Here is a 14,555-nt window from a genome sequence, read left to right on the forward strand (position 1 = left end):
TCACAGTACATGTTGGCATTCATGATTGCCTTAATGAACTGTAGCTCCCCAGTGCCGGCAGCACTCATACAGCCCCAGACCATGACACTCCCACCATCATGTTTGACTGTAGGCAAGACAAGCTTGACACCATCTGAACCAAAATAAGTTCATCTTGGTCTCAAACCACAGGGCATGGTTCCAGTAATCCATGTCCTTAGTCTGCTTGTCTTCAGCAAACTGTTTTTGCAGGCTTTCTTGTGCATCATCTTTAGAAGAGGCTTCCTTCTGGGACAAAAACCATGCAGACCAATTTGATGCAGTGTGCAGCATATGGTCTGAGCACTAACAGGCTGACCCCCCACCCCTTCAACCTCTGAAGCAATGTTGGCAGCACTCATACGTCTATTTCCCAAAGACAACCTTTGGATTTGATGCTGAGCACCTGCACTCGTGCATGGCGAGGCCTGTTCTGAGTGGAACCTGTCCTGTTAAACTGCTGTATTGTCTTGGTCACCATGCTGCAGCTCAGCTTAAGGGTCTTTGCAATCTTCTAATAGTCAGATCATCAGAGTTCTTTGCCATGAGGTGCCATGTTGAACTTCCAATGACCAGTATGATAGAGTGAGAGCGATAACACCAGATTTAACACACCTGCTCCCCATTCACACCTGAGACCTTGTAACACCAACAAGTCACATGACACCGGGGAAGGAAAATGGCTAATTGGGCCCAATTTGGAAATTTTCATATAGGGGTGTACTTACTTGTTGCCAGCGGTTTAGACATTAATGACTGTGTTGAGTGATTTTGAGGGAACAGCAAATTTACACTTTTATACAAGCTGTACACTCACTACTTTACATTGTAGCAAAGTGTAATTTCTTCAGTGTTGTCACATAAAAGATAATAAAATATTTACACAAATGTGAGGGGTGTACTCACTTTTGTGAGATACTGTATACATATATGCAGTATGCAGAACATCAATTGAATAGGTTATTTTGCTATTTTTACTCCAAAGAGTTGAGAGGCGCTAGCAGCTTCCGCCTATACTTCTACATTTCTATCCACCCCACTTCATGAATGTACTCATCTTTGACCATGCTGGTTGTCAGAGAGCACTGGAATTGTGTCTGTACAGGTGGCCACTATTGCACAATGCTCTAAAAAAGTATTCACCCCCCTTGAAATTTTCCACATTTCATCTTGTTACAACCATAAACGTAAATTTAATTTATTGGGATTTTATGTGATAGACCAACACAAAGTGGCACATAATTGTGAAGTGGAAGGAAAATGATAATGCTGCAATTACAGCTGCAAGTCTTTTTAAGTATGTCTCTACCAGCTTTGCACACCTAGAGAGTGAAATGTTTTCCCCTTGTTTGCAAAATAGCTCAAGCTCTGTCAGATTGGATGGAGAGCGTCTGAACAGATATTTCCAAGTCTTTTTCAAGTCACAGATTCTCAATTCGATTTAGGTCTGGATTTTGACTGGGCCATTTTAACACATGAATATGCTTTGATCTAAACCAGTGATTCTCAACCTTCTAGTGCCGTGACCCCTTGATAAAATTTCCCAAGTTGTGGGGACCCCCAACAGTAAAATTATTTTTTGACGTGGGTTGTCGGCACCCAAGGCAAGACAGGTAATTTGCACCCCTAACCCATGGACATTTAGCGCTCCCTGAGTCCCTTATACTTTTACGGTATTAAATCCCATTATGCTACATTTTAAGATGTACCACTTTTTCTCTTTGTTCTCCTTTCTTTCTCTTTTTTCGCTCTATTCTAATCCCCCCCCCCCGCATCACTCTCTCTAATCGTCTTTCTTGTTGTTTAATGGCAACTATAATCACAGGTAGTGTTACTCACTGTGTCTCTGACTTTGTGGTGTCTCGCAGCAGTGACACCTATGCCGAAATTAAGAGATAGGGTCTCCTCCAGCCCCTCCCACTTCATTCTTTACCAGTCAGCTGACCTCTAGTTTCTGCCCCCCAGCAATGCCGTGAACTGAGTGGGTGGCTGTGAAGAGGCGGCAGGCTCCAGGGACAGCCCTGCTGGGTGGCTCCAAAAAGGCTAGGAGAGCGGTGTGGGCTTCAGAAACAGCCCAGGAGTCGGTGACCCCTGGAAAATAGTCATTTGACCCCTGAGGGGGTCCGGACCCCCAGGTTGAGAACCACTGATCTAAACCATTGCATTGCAGCTCTGGCTGTATAATTAGGGTTGTTGTCCTGTAAGGTGAATCTCTGCCCCAGTCTCAAGTCTTTTGCAGACTCGAACAGGTTTTCTTCCAAGATTGCCCTGTATTTGGCTCCATCCATCATATCATCAACTCTGACCAGTTTTCCTGTAACTGCTAAAGAAAAGCATCCCCACAACATGATGCTGCCACCACCGTGTTTCATGATGGGGATGGTGTGTTCAGGGTGATGTGCAGTGTTAGTTTTCTGCCACACAGAGTTTTGCTTTTAGGCCAAATAGTAACATTTTTGTCTCATCTGACCAGAGCACCTTCCTCCACGTGTTTGCTGTGTCCCTCACATAGCTTCTCGCAAACTGCAAACGGGACTTCTTATGGCTTTCTTTCTGGTACAATATTTTTTTATTAAAATATATAAAAGAGGAAAAACAATCGACAAATTCCCACACAGGGGATACGGACATAAAGCAAAAGTATACATAAAGCACATAGTAGGAAACATACTATTAAAGGAACTAATTACAAAGTACCACCGTCTCCCCAGCCGGGGCTGGGGGGCAGTGCGATATGCCTGAGCCAAAAGGCCCAGGGGCCAAGGCAGGAAAAAGGGTGAGGGGGCGGAGTTATCCGCAAAATGGGGGAGAAAAGAAAACAAAAAAAAAGAAAATATATAATAAAAATAAAACAAACAAAAAACAAAAAAAAAACCTTGCACAACAAAGGAAGAAAGAGGAAGTAAAAGGCAGAACAGTGAGCAAAAGCTTAGAAACACAGAGAGAAATAATGAAGCCTCAGGCTGGAAATAAGAACAAATTTAATTTAGAGCCCCAGACTAGACGGGTGCAAACTAGGGAGTGTATAGGACCACCACGGGGGCCCATACCTTAAGAAATTTAGCATGAGAGTCATGGAGGACGCTAGACATCTTTTCATGGATCATAAGAGTCGTCAGGGTATTCTTGACCTCTGGGAATGGAACAGAAGGTTTTTTCCAGGCCCTCGCTATTGTCCGCTTGGCAGCGATAAATAGGTATGTAGCTAACTTCTGCTGGTGAGAAATAAGGCCTGGGATTGGGCAATGGAGTAATGCATATCTGGTGTCCTTACGGAAGGGGACATGAAATAGGGAAGATAATAGGCCAAAGACCCTTGACCAGAATCTAACTAAGCGGGGGCAGGACCACCATATGTGCAGTTCATCTCCTTGTTGACCACTTATGGCTTTCTTTCAATAATGGCTTTCTTCTTGCCACTTTTCCATAAAGGCTAGGTTTGTGGAGTGCACAACTAACAGTTGTCCTGTGGACAGATTTTCCCACCTGAGCTCTGGATCTCTGCAGCTCCTCCAGAGTTACCATGGGCCTCTTGGCTGCTTCTCTGATTAATGCTCTCCTTGCCCGGCCTTCAGTTTAGGTGGACGGCCATGTCTTGGAAGGTTTGCAGTTGTGCCATACTCTTTCCATTTTCGGATGATGGATTGAACAGTGCTCCATGAGATGTTCAAAGCTTGGGATTTTTTTTTATAACCTAACCCTGCTTTAAACTATTCCACAACTTTATCCCGGACCTGTCTGATTTGTTCCTTGGCCTTCATGATACTGTTTGTTTACTAAGGTTCTCCAATAAATCTCTGAGGGCTTCACAGAACAGCTGTATTTATACCGAGATTAAATTACACACAGGTGGACTTTATTTAATAATTAAATGACTTCTGAAGGCACTAGATTTTAGTTAGGGGTATCAGAGTAAAGGGGGCTAAATACAAATGCATGCCACACTTTTCAGATATTTATTTGAAAAATTTGTGGAAAACCATTTATAATTTTCCTTCGACTTCACAATTATAGGCCACATTGTGTTGGTCTATGACATAAACTCCCAATAAAATACATTAACTTTTTTGGTTGTAACATGACAAAAAGTGAAACATTTTGAATACTTCTTCAAGGCACTGTATTGTCCAAAGCTGCTCCAAGACCACTATTACAGAGATTAGCATAACTCTTTGAATGTTTGCATTGTACCTCTTGCTCCAGATCGGAGTATTCTTTCACTCGCTCTACTGCCACTATATTGGTCTCCAGTTCTGATGACATCCTTACCAGCCAGTTCAGGTATGTTGTCACCTATAACAAAAAAATACAAGTAGACTACAAAGCAGAACTAACTAGAATCCACGCGTTAATACAGCTTTTATCCCCACCTTTTGAAATGTAAGCTAGGCTACTATAGCTATAAAAGACAACAATGGCAAAAAACATCCCTGCCGCAGGCTGCAACCTGTCCTGGTTCCATTTACTTGCAACTTGGCTCCAAAATTATTTATCAAATTTACATAATGAAGAATCCATCTTTTAAGTGTAACATTGTAACATTTGCTGAAGTAGTTACTGAGAATATTAAGGTGGGAATCTAACTGGGTCTTCACGAGATACAAGAAGCAAATCATGTGGTTCGCTTTGGCTGCAAGCCACAGAAAACTGAAATAACCATGTCAGTAATCAACATTGAAAATAGAGCAGATAGAAGATAATAAGTATTAAAAAATTCCACTGCTACTTTTCTGAGATGTAAATTTCCATCATATGGGACAATGGCTTCTACAACATTACAAATTTTGAGGCTAGGTTCACATTGATGCAAATTTTTCCAACATTCATTTCGCATGACAGGAGACTGTGACCGGCTCTCAATAGAGTCGGTTCACATGGCTCAAAAGACGGCCACGGAGCGCACTGGAAAAGAGCCCTTTGGCCCTGGAATAGTTCATTAATTTCTCCTAACTATTTTAGGTTATTTTGACCCGCTATATCGAGCAAACGCTACCTTCTTCTATTTTCACTATAATTAAATATTACATTTTATATTCTCCTATCTTGATTATATACGTTGGTTATTGATGATAGCTAGAATAACATCACAACATTTTTATGATAACTGAAATGTTACACTAAGGAATACTCCTTACATTTGGTTCTATATACTTCATGAGAAAAACAGTTATAACTGCTTTTTCGCATTTTATTATTTTCATTGCATTGTACTAATATGAATGGTATTATTCTTATGACCTTTGTTACACAAACCTTGGTTTAAAAAACCCAAACAAAAACAAAAACTAAATCAGGCATAGGTCCTTATTAATGAAAAAAACAGAGGGTGCACCAGACTAGCGCATTACTTTTGCGACAGTTTATTATTTAAAAATGTGTACATTATATCCACAATTGGAAGGCATATTGCCACGCAAAATATAAAATCCACCAGATGCTCCACTCAGCAAGATCCACTGTATTAGTCATGGAATAAAAGTCCAAACAAAGCTGACACATTTCAAGGGGTGTCCGCTCTTATTCAAAGCTGGGTTTGGAGTGCAGGTAGCTGGTCTTTATATGACGCGTATGATCAAAGTCCCATGCAACCTTTAATTTAGGACCCTTCCTTGAATGGGCTGGCTTGTGGCAATTAAGTCAGAAGGGAAGGTGAATAAGTTCAAACATGGGTACATTTCCTACAATTAAAACCAGATGCTGGCCCTGCAACACGCAGACATCACTTCTGGTGACGCGGGAATGTGTAATATCCGGTCAACAGAGTCTGGAAGCCGGAATAGTGGCCGTGGTGAGCCGCAGACGTCACTGCTGGCCTCCTAAAGCTGCTGGAACCTGGTGTCACTGCTAAAAGAAGCACATAGTCAGGTCAGTTTTAGCAGTGACACCAGGTTCCAACAACTTCCGGATGCCCCCATGCTCCGCAGGAGGCTAGAAGTGACGTCTGCGGCTCACCGCGGCCACCATTCAGGCTTCCAGCCTCTGACTAGAAATTACACATTCCTGCGTCACCGGAAGTGACGTCTGTGTGTCCCATGGCCAGCATCTGGAAGGCACAACGTGGCCACACTTCCGGGTTTCGGCCAACTTGCATTCCAAGAGCCAGATGTCACATTTTAGAAGGCACTCTGTACAATTAACCTCCGTCCAATGCAGTCAATCAGTGCCTGGTTCATACAGCGGGTATCTCCTGCTGTGTCATGGAGCTCCCGCCTCCTACACCGGCTCCTCCTGTGGGATGATGAGGAGTGAGGAGTCACCCCTGTAGATTGCACAGACACAGGTGTGATCCCTAATCATGATTCAGATGCAAGCTCCGTGACACAGCAGGAGATACCCGCTGTATGAACCAGGCACTGATTGACTGCACTGGACGGAGGTTACTACTACACTTTCATTGCGGATGGTGGATGCCACCTTATTCATGCTGTGTCTGATCTCTTTGAGATCTTTGGCTCTGGTAAGGGTCAGTGTTTACTGTTGGTGGAGGCCTTTGTTCGTCATCAATCACATCGTGTGTGGATCTGCTTTGCACTTTGGACTTACTATCTTGATCTGTGTCTACTAATGGACTATGTTTATTATTTTTCACTTTCTCAATTTACATACTTTGTGCGTATATCTTTGACAGTTTATGTATGCGGATTAGATATTCACCTGTATTGTGTCCATGTCATTCAGTGGATAATAAGCAATTTGTTTTGTGATATACAGGGAGTGCAGAATTATTAGGCAAGTTGTATTTTTGAGGATTAATTTTATTATTGAACAACAACCATGTTCTCAATGAACCCAAAAAACTCATTAATATCAAAGCTGAATATTTTTGGAAGTAGTTTTTAGTTTGTTTTTAGTTTTAGCTATTTTAGGGGGATATCTGTGTGTGCAGGTGACTATTACTGTGCATAATTATTAGGCAACTTAACAAAAAAAAAATATATACCCATTTCAATTATTTATTTTTACCAGTGAAACCAATATAACATCTCAACATTCACAAATATAGCCACCTTTCTTTGCAAGGACACTCAAAAGCCTGCCATCCATGGATTCTGTCAGTGTTTTGATCTGTTCACCATCAACATTGCGTGCAGCAGCAACCACAGCCTCCCAGACACTGTAAATCTCACATTTGATGATGGACCACAGGTTCTCAATGGGGTTCAGATCAGGTGAACAAGGAGGCCATGTCATTAGATTTTCTTCTTTTATACCCTTTCTTGCCAGCCACGCTGTGGAGTACTTGGACGCGTGTGATGGAGCATTGTCCTGCATGCAAATCATGTTTTTCTTGAAGGATGCAGACTTCTTCCTGTACCACTGCTTGAAGAAGGTGTCTTCCAGAAACTGGCAGTAGGACTGGGAGTTGAGCTTGACTCCATCCTCAACCCGAAAAGGCCCCACAAGCTCATCTTTGATGATACCAGCCCAAACCAGTACTCCACCTCCACCTTGCTGGCGTCTGAGTCGGACTGGAGCTCTCTGCCCTTTACCAATCCAGCCACGGGCCCATCCATCTGGCCCATCAAGACTCACTCTCATTTCATCAGTCCATAAAACCATAGAAAAATCAGTCTTGAGATATTTCTTGGCCCAGTCTTGACGTTTCAGCTTGTGTGTCTTGTTCAGTGGTGGTCGTCTTTCAGCCTTTCTTACCTTGGCCATGTCTCTGAGTATTGCACACCTTGTGCTTTTGGGCACTCCAGTGATGTTGCAGCTCTGAAATATGGCCAAACTGGTGGCAAGTGGCATCTTGGCAGCTGCACGCTTGACTTTTCTCAGTTCATGGGCAGTTATTTTGCGCCTTGGTTCTTCCACACGCTTTTTGCGACCCTGTTGACTATTTTGAATGAAATGCTTGATTGTTCGATGATCACGCTTCAGAAGCTTTGCAATTTTAAGAGTGCTGCATCCCCCTGCAAGATATCTCACTATTTTTGACTTTTCTGAGCCTGTCAAGTCCTTCTTTTGACCCATTTTGCCAAAGGAAAGGAAGTTGACTAATAATTATGCACCCCTTCTCATTACAGAGATGCACATCACCTAATATGCTTAATTGGTAGTAGGCTTTCGAGCCTATACAGCTTGGAGTAAGACAACATGCATAAAGAGGATGATGTGGTCAAAATACTCATTTGCCTAATAATTCTGCACTCCCTGTATAGCGCGACTCCTTCCTTTTAGTTTGTATTTTTGGTGTTGTATAACATTTTTGAGACGCAGCTTTTATTTTTAATTTTCACATATGGTATGCGCAATTTTTCTCTTTTACTCTGTAAAATTGTTAATGCCCCTTCTGCCTCTGCATGAGACAACATTAGCCTGGCCCCACCCTCACTAGTCAGTCACTCTGGACCACTTCATAACCCAGTGGATTGATCCCTTTGGGATGGTGAGTACCCATTCTCACATATCTACATTGACATATAAATCTCTGTTTGCAGCATGATACACAATGAATCGATATTTGATGGTCTGATATTAAACACGTGCCACTTTTATACAAATTTGTTTTTATGATGCATGGTCTTAATTGTAGGAAATGTATACGTTTGTACTTATTCACCTACCCTTCTTACTTGATTGCCGCCAGCCCGCCCATTCAAGGGAGGGGCCTAAATTAAAGGTCACATGGGACTTTGTTTGAACATACTCATTATATAAAGACCGGCTACCTGCAATTCAAACCCAGCACTGAAATAGAGGAGCCACCCCTCGAAACGCTTCAGCTTTGTTTACCCTTTTATTCCATGACTAATACCATTAGCGGATGTTTCTGAGTGGAGCAACTAGTGGATTTTATATTTTGCTTGACACATGCCTTCTAATTGTGAGTATAATGTTTACATTTTTAAATAATAAATTGTCGCAAAAGTAATGCGCTTGGCTGGTGTGCCCTTTGTTTTCTTACATTTTAGAGTCTTTCTGGGTTTCCCCGACCTGTTGTGAGTGGCAGCACAGCCTTTGTGGTGGCTGTACCAGTGGAGACACACATTCACACAGCAACCTCTCAAGCGCAGGAGTATTTGCTATTCTTGTAGGTCCTTGTTAACATGATTACTGTAGTTTGTTGGTATAAAACAGAACAATGTAAGATAAATAACACTTCTATTTCATTACCAGACTTCAATGCACTACCAAAGTGACACTGAGAAATGACTCCAGTTCTATCAAATACTTGTCATCTGCCTACATTTTCCGAACATTTAGGTTGAGTGTTTAGAAAGCTTTTTCACAGCATTCACAAATCCTATCAGGTGTCAAAATCCCTTAAACCTACTGCAGACTGGCAACTACACATATACGGCTCCCGTATTGTTCTTGGAGGATGCACTGGTACTTCTTTGCACAAATCCATTAACTGCATTGTGACTGAACACAGCAGATCACAGGCAAAAGCCACAAACAAACAAAAAAAACAACACATCTAGCCAACATCAAAGAGGGCTAGATAAATGCAGGAGTTTGTTAACACTTGACTAGTAGGCCCCCTGCCCCTAAACCTGGACAGTATGGGTTACTGAAAGGGGAGGGACAGAATGGACATTCTGAATACCAGGACCCCTGCAGGGGTTTACTGCCCAGATCTGGCTTAAATTACAGCTTACCTCCTGGGCTGAGAGATCATGTGGACAGTGGATGTGGTGATCGAGAAGTCAACTGTAAGCCTGGGACAGGAATACACTTTTGACCTTTTAAGATTTCTTCACTGACTGCAATTTCAACTCTGGACAAAAAGGGCCCTTGGTATGAGAGGTTCAGAGAGAATGCGTGTATTTGGGTGTTGGACCCTTTTCCTCTCTCTATTTATAACTGTAATGTATATGTATCCCCAGGGCTTTTTTTCAGGGGGAACTTGGGGGAACTCAGTTCCACCACCTCTGGCTCAGACACTTTGGTGCCTGCTCACCACAATCACTTGTAAACACAGAAGTCTGGTTTCTGTGTTTAGAAGAGACAGCTTTGTAACCCCCTGAACACTGCACTCTGTATGTAATGCAATTCTGGTATTTAATGCACCTTTAAGACCCTTCTACTGTTTGTGAAATCTGAACAGGTCGTGGTTGAGTTCCTGCACCTATTTTCTGAGAAAAAAAGCTCTGTGTATCCCCATTGTGAGGCAATCCAACCCCTATTTTAAGAAGTAGTCATCCTTTATTGGAAGTCAGATACCCAAAACAAAGCACATTTTACACCTAGTCCAAAGCAACACCTATATATTGAACCACTGCTTTATCATAGTTTGACCCCAAACATACATGGTCAATGCATTTTTGGTACCTTATAAATTAAATATTTGTCTTACAATGAAATTAAAGTAATCAAAATCCAAGAACAATGGAAAATAATCAATTCAATGAAAAATAGGATTTTTGTACTCACCGTAAAATCCATTTCTCAGAGTTCATGGACGGACACAGCAGCCTTTGACCTTAGGGTTATATCCGCTTCCTTTAGGAGAGTTTAGGCAGAAAAAAGCACTTTAAGTGTTAACAACACATTCCTCAGTGCAGCTCCTCCCAGGGGGCCCCCCGGGTATAACCCACACCCTGCTCTAGCAGCCTCAGTTCGTAACAAGCAGTACAAACAGAGGGGTGGGTGCTGTGTCCGTCCATGAACTCAGAAAAATGGATTTTACGGTGAGTACAAAAATCCTATTTTCTCTTCCATTCATGGATGGACACAGCAGCCTTTGACCTTAGGGACGTCCCCAAGCAGTATCAAAAATTTCGAGGGGTGGGAAAAACAACAGAGCAATCAAGCTTACACCCCAAACAAAAACCGGAGTTACTCAATGGAGGAACTCCAACCTTAAACTGCCGCCTGTAATACCTTGCGGCCGAAGGAGGCATCAGAAGATGCACTCACGTCTTCCTTGTAAAACTTTGAAAAGCGCGAACTGATGACCAGGTCGCCGCCCTACACACCTGTAACACAGAGGCTTGATGTCGGAAAGCCCAAGAGGCACCGATCGCCCTGGTCGAAAGCGCCGCAACCTGAAAGGGAGGCGCCCGCCCCTTTAGGGCATAGGCCTGAAGCACAACCTGACGGATCCACCTAGAAATGGTGGCCGATGAGACCGTCACACTCTTTTCAGGACCCGACACTGACCCAAACAGTGAGTCAGACTTCCGGAACAGAGCCGTAGCAGATAAATACACACGAAGAGCCCGAACCACATCCAGGGAATGTAAAGTGGCCTCCTTCGGGTTCTTCGGCTGAGGACATAAGGATGGAAGAACAATGTCCACATTAACGTGAAAGGCCGAAACGACCTTTGGGAGAAAAGAAGGCTGCGGTCGCAGCACCACCTCATCATCATGGATGACTAAGTAGGGAGCCTTGCGGGACAAGGCCGCCAGTTCAGACACCCGTCTGATCTATGTAATCCAGAAAAAAACACCTTTTGTGACAGAGTCAACAAAGGGAACTTCCGAACGTCCTCAAAAGGGAGCATCTTGAAGCACCGAGAGGACCAAATCCAAGTCCCATGGGAGCAATGGAGGGCGCACAGGAGGGGCCACATGCCGGACCCCCTGCACAAGCGAGCGCACCAAGGGGTGCGCTAGCAATGGTCGCTGAAAGTAAAACAGCCAGAGCTGAAATCTGACCCATAACCGCACTCAAGGCGAGATCCTGATCCACTCCCCGCTGTAAAAAAACAGCAGAATCCTAGACACCACGTATGCACGGGGGTGCCAGTTCATCTCTTTACATAGAGACACAGGTCTTCCACGTACGATGGTAAATCCTACGTGTAGTAGACTTCCGGGCACACAGCACGGTAGAAACCACTGAGCCTGACAGGCCCCGGTCCTACAACACCTGGCTCACAACAGCCACGCCGTTAAAGCCAGCGACTGTAAAACAGGATGAAAGATCGTACCCTGCGACAGAAGATCTTCTCTCAGGTGTAGACGCCAGGGGGCGTCTGCCACCAGACGCACCAGGTCCGCGCACCAGGAGCGGTGCGGCCACCCTGGAGCGAACAGGATTGTTGGAATCCCTACGGCTTCCACTCCGTGCAGCAGGCGAGGAAGAAGCTACAGAGGAGGGAAGGCGTAAACTAGGCCATAGGGACCCCAAGGCGACCCCAAGGCGCCACTGACGCGTCCGCCCACGGGTCCTTCGACCTGGGCACGAACCGTGGCACCTTCCGATAGAGACGGGACGCTAGAAGGTCCACGTCTGTAGTGCCCCACCTTTGGCACAGGCTGTGAAAACCTCTGGGTAAAGTGACCATTTACCCTGGTCCGGCTTTTGGCGACTCAGGTAGTCGACCTGCCAATCCAGAAAACCCCCGGAATGTACACGGCCGACAGAGCCGGAACGGACCTTTCGGCCCACCGAAGGATGTACGCGACCTCCGACGCTGCAGCTATATTCCGTGTGCCCCCCTGAGGGTTGACGTACGCCATGGCCGTGGCGTTGTCAGACTGGATCCTGACCGGTCGGTCCTTCAGATCCAGGGACCACCTGGCAAGGCACAGCTTGATCGCTCGGAGCTCCAGAACATTGATCGGCAGGCAGACTCCTCCTGCCGCCAGCGCCCCTGGGCTGACTGGGTGCCCAAAACGCCCCCCCAACCGGAGAGGCTGGCATCTGTCGTGACCACTGTCAGCCACCACACCGGGGAAGACTTGACCAGATATAGCTCAACTGAATCTGGTAATCGAGAGAAGACGGGAGCTTATCCCAACGAAACAGAATTCCCTTCTGTAGCTCCCTGGTGTGGAATTGGGCATACGGGACCGCCTCGAAAGAGGCCACCATCAGGCCCAGAAATCTCATGCAGAATTAAAGAGACGACCACTTCTGGGCCGACAACTGCTGCACAGCAGATCGCAGGGACTCCAGTCTTTCCGTCGTGAGGAAAACCTGCGCCTCCGCACAATCCAGGACTAGTCTCAGGTATTCCAGTCTCTGGGACGGAACTAACACTGACTTTTGGATATTCAGAAGCCAGCCGAATTCTTGGAGAGTCTGACACGTGATAGACACATCCTCCTCTAACCCTGAGCACAGATCTCTGGTGCTTTGTGCAAATGGGAACATGCAAACACGCGTCCATGATATCCAAGGACGCCATGAAGTGCCCCTGATGGAGTGCCGCCATCACCGAGTGAATCAACTCCATCCTCAAGCGAATCGACTCCATCCTGAATTTTTGTACCTTGACAAGACAATTGAGTGCCTTGAGGTCCAGGATTGGACAGACCCCTTCCCTCTTGGGGACCACAAACAGATTGGAGTAAAATCCCTGAAACCGTTCCTGTGAGGGAACTGGCACAATCACTCCCCTGACCAGAAGATCCTGGACAGCCCCCGCCAGAGCCAGCCGGCGTTCTGGAGGAAGCTGGAGGTTGTAAGGAAAGAATCTGTTTGGTGGACAAGAGAGAAACTATCTTGTACCCCGAGGAAATTACGTCGCAAACCCAACGGTCAGAAAGAAGAGACCTCCACCGAGCCGTGAATTCACGAAGTCGGCCCCCCACCCGAGACAGGGGCGGGGGCAGACTTACATGCAGAAGCAGGTTTGTCCTCAGGCTTGCGGTACCAGGCGCGCCTCTGCCCCGCAGCGGGGCCTCAGCGCCTTGCGGATTTTTAGCCGCCGTGCTGGGCGCAACAAAAAAAACGCTTGGGGGTAGAAAAGGAGGGCCCTTACTTGCGGCGAGGCTCCATGCCCTTCCCAGACTGTGGAAGCAGCATGCTCTTACCACCCGTGGCATCCTTATTGATGTCATCCAGGGATGACCCAAAAAGCCGCTCACCCTTAAAGGGTAAATCCACCAAGGCCTTTTTTGAGAATTGGTCCGCAGACCAGCACTCCAGCCACACAAAGCAGCGCAATACCACCGCATAGGCGGAGGCCCTGAAAAGCAAGGGGAGCGTATCCAGAACCGACTCGCAGACAAACATCAGACCCTGAACCAACCGTTCAGCCAGGTCCTTACGGGTCTCGGAAGCATCCTGTGCCTCCAGCTCCTGCAGCAGGAACTACGCCCTTTCAGTCACAGTCTGTGACACCAGAGCCAAAACCGGCCCCACCGCCAAACCCACTACAGCGAATAGGGAGCGGGCCACAGCCTCCACTCTCCTATCAGCAGGGTCCTTAATGGCAGGAGCCCCTTCCACGTAACGTGGTGGCTTTTCTCAATCTGGACATGGGAAAGTCCACAGAAGGAGGAGAGAACCAGTCTTTCACAAAGTCCTCCTCAAAGCAAAAACTTTCTGTGGCGCTTCCAGTCCTTGTACAATAAAATGTCCAAATAAGGAACACAAGGAACCACAATTTGTAGTGCGCAGCGGTTTGCGAAACCCAAAAGGGACCGGCACATCTGGTGCCTCCGACAAAACCTCTCTGAGTTTCACGCACTGCAGAAATAAGAGCTCCAACAAATTCCTTGTCAGTAGTTGACCCTGAACAGAGTCATCCTCACTATCCGCGTGGGTCAAGCCCGTATCCTCCGACACTACAGAACCAGAGGCAGGGGCAACAGCCGGGCATGATCCTGTGTCAGAGACATCCCCAGAAGCAA

The 14,555-nt window shown here is 45.7% G+C and overlaps 1 protein-coding gene across 3 annotated transcripts in view; it reads right to left on the minus strand.

Annotated features, from left to right (window-relative positions):
* LOC120943551 (multidrug resistance-associated protein 1-like) overlaps positions 1–14,555 on the minus strand; it is a 650,821-nt gene that overhangs the window by 68,036 nt on the left and 568,230 nt on the right. For all 3 annotated transcript variants that reach the window (XM_040356917.1, XM_040356914.1, XM_040356915.1), the window contains one exon: positions 4,210–4,311. In XM_040356917.1, the coding sequence (XP_040212851.1) occupies positions 4,210–4,311 (102 nt within the window). The remainder of the gene's footprint in view (positions 1–4,209; positions 4,312–14,555) is intronic.

The sequence above is a fragment of the Rana temporaria genome, chromosome 6 (assembly GCF_905171775.1).
Source record: "Rana temporaria chromosome 6, aRanTem1.1, whole genome shotgun sequence".
Lineage (NCBI taxonomy): Eukaryota > Metazoa > Chordata > Amphibia > Anura > Ranidae > Rana > Rana temporaria.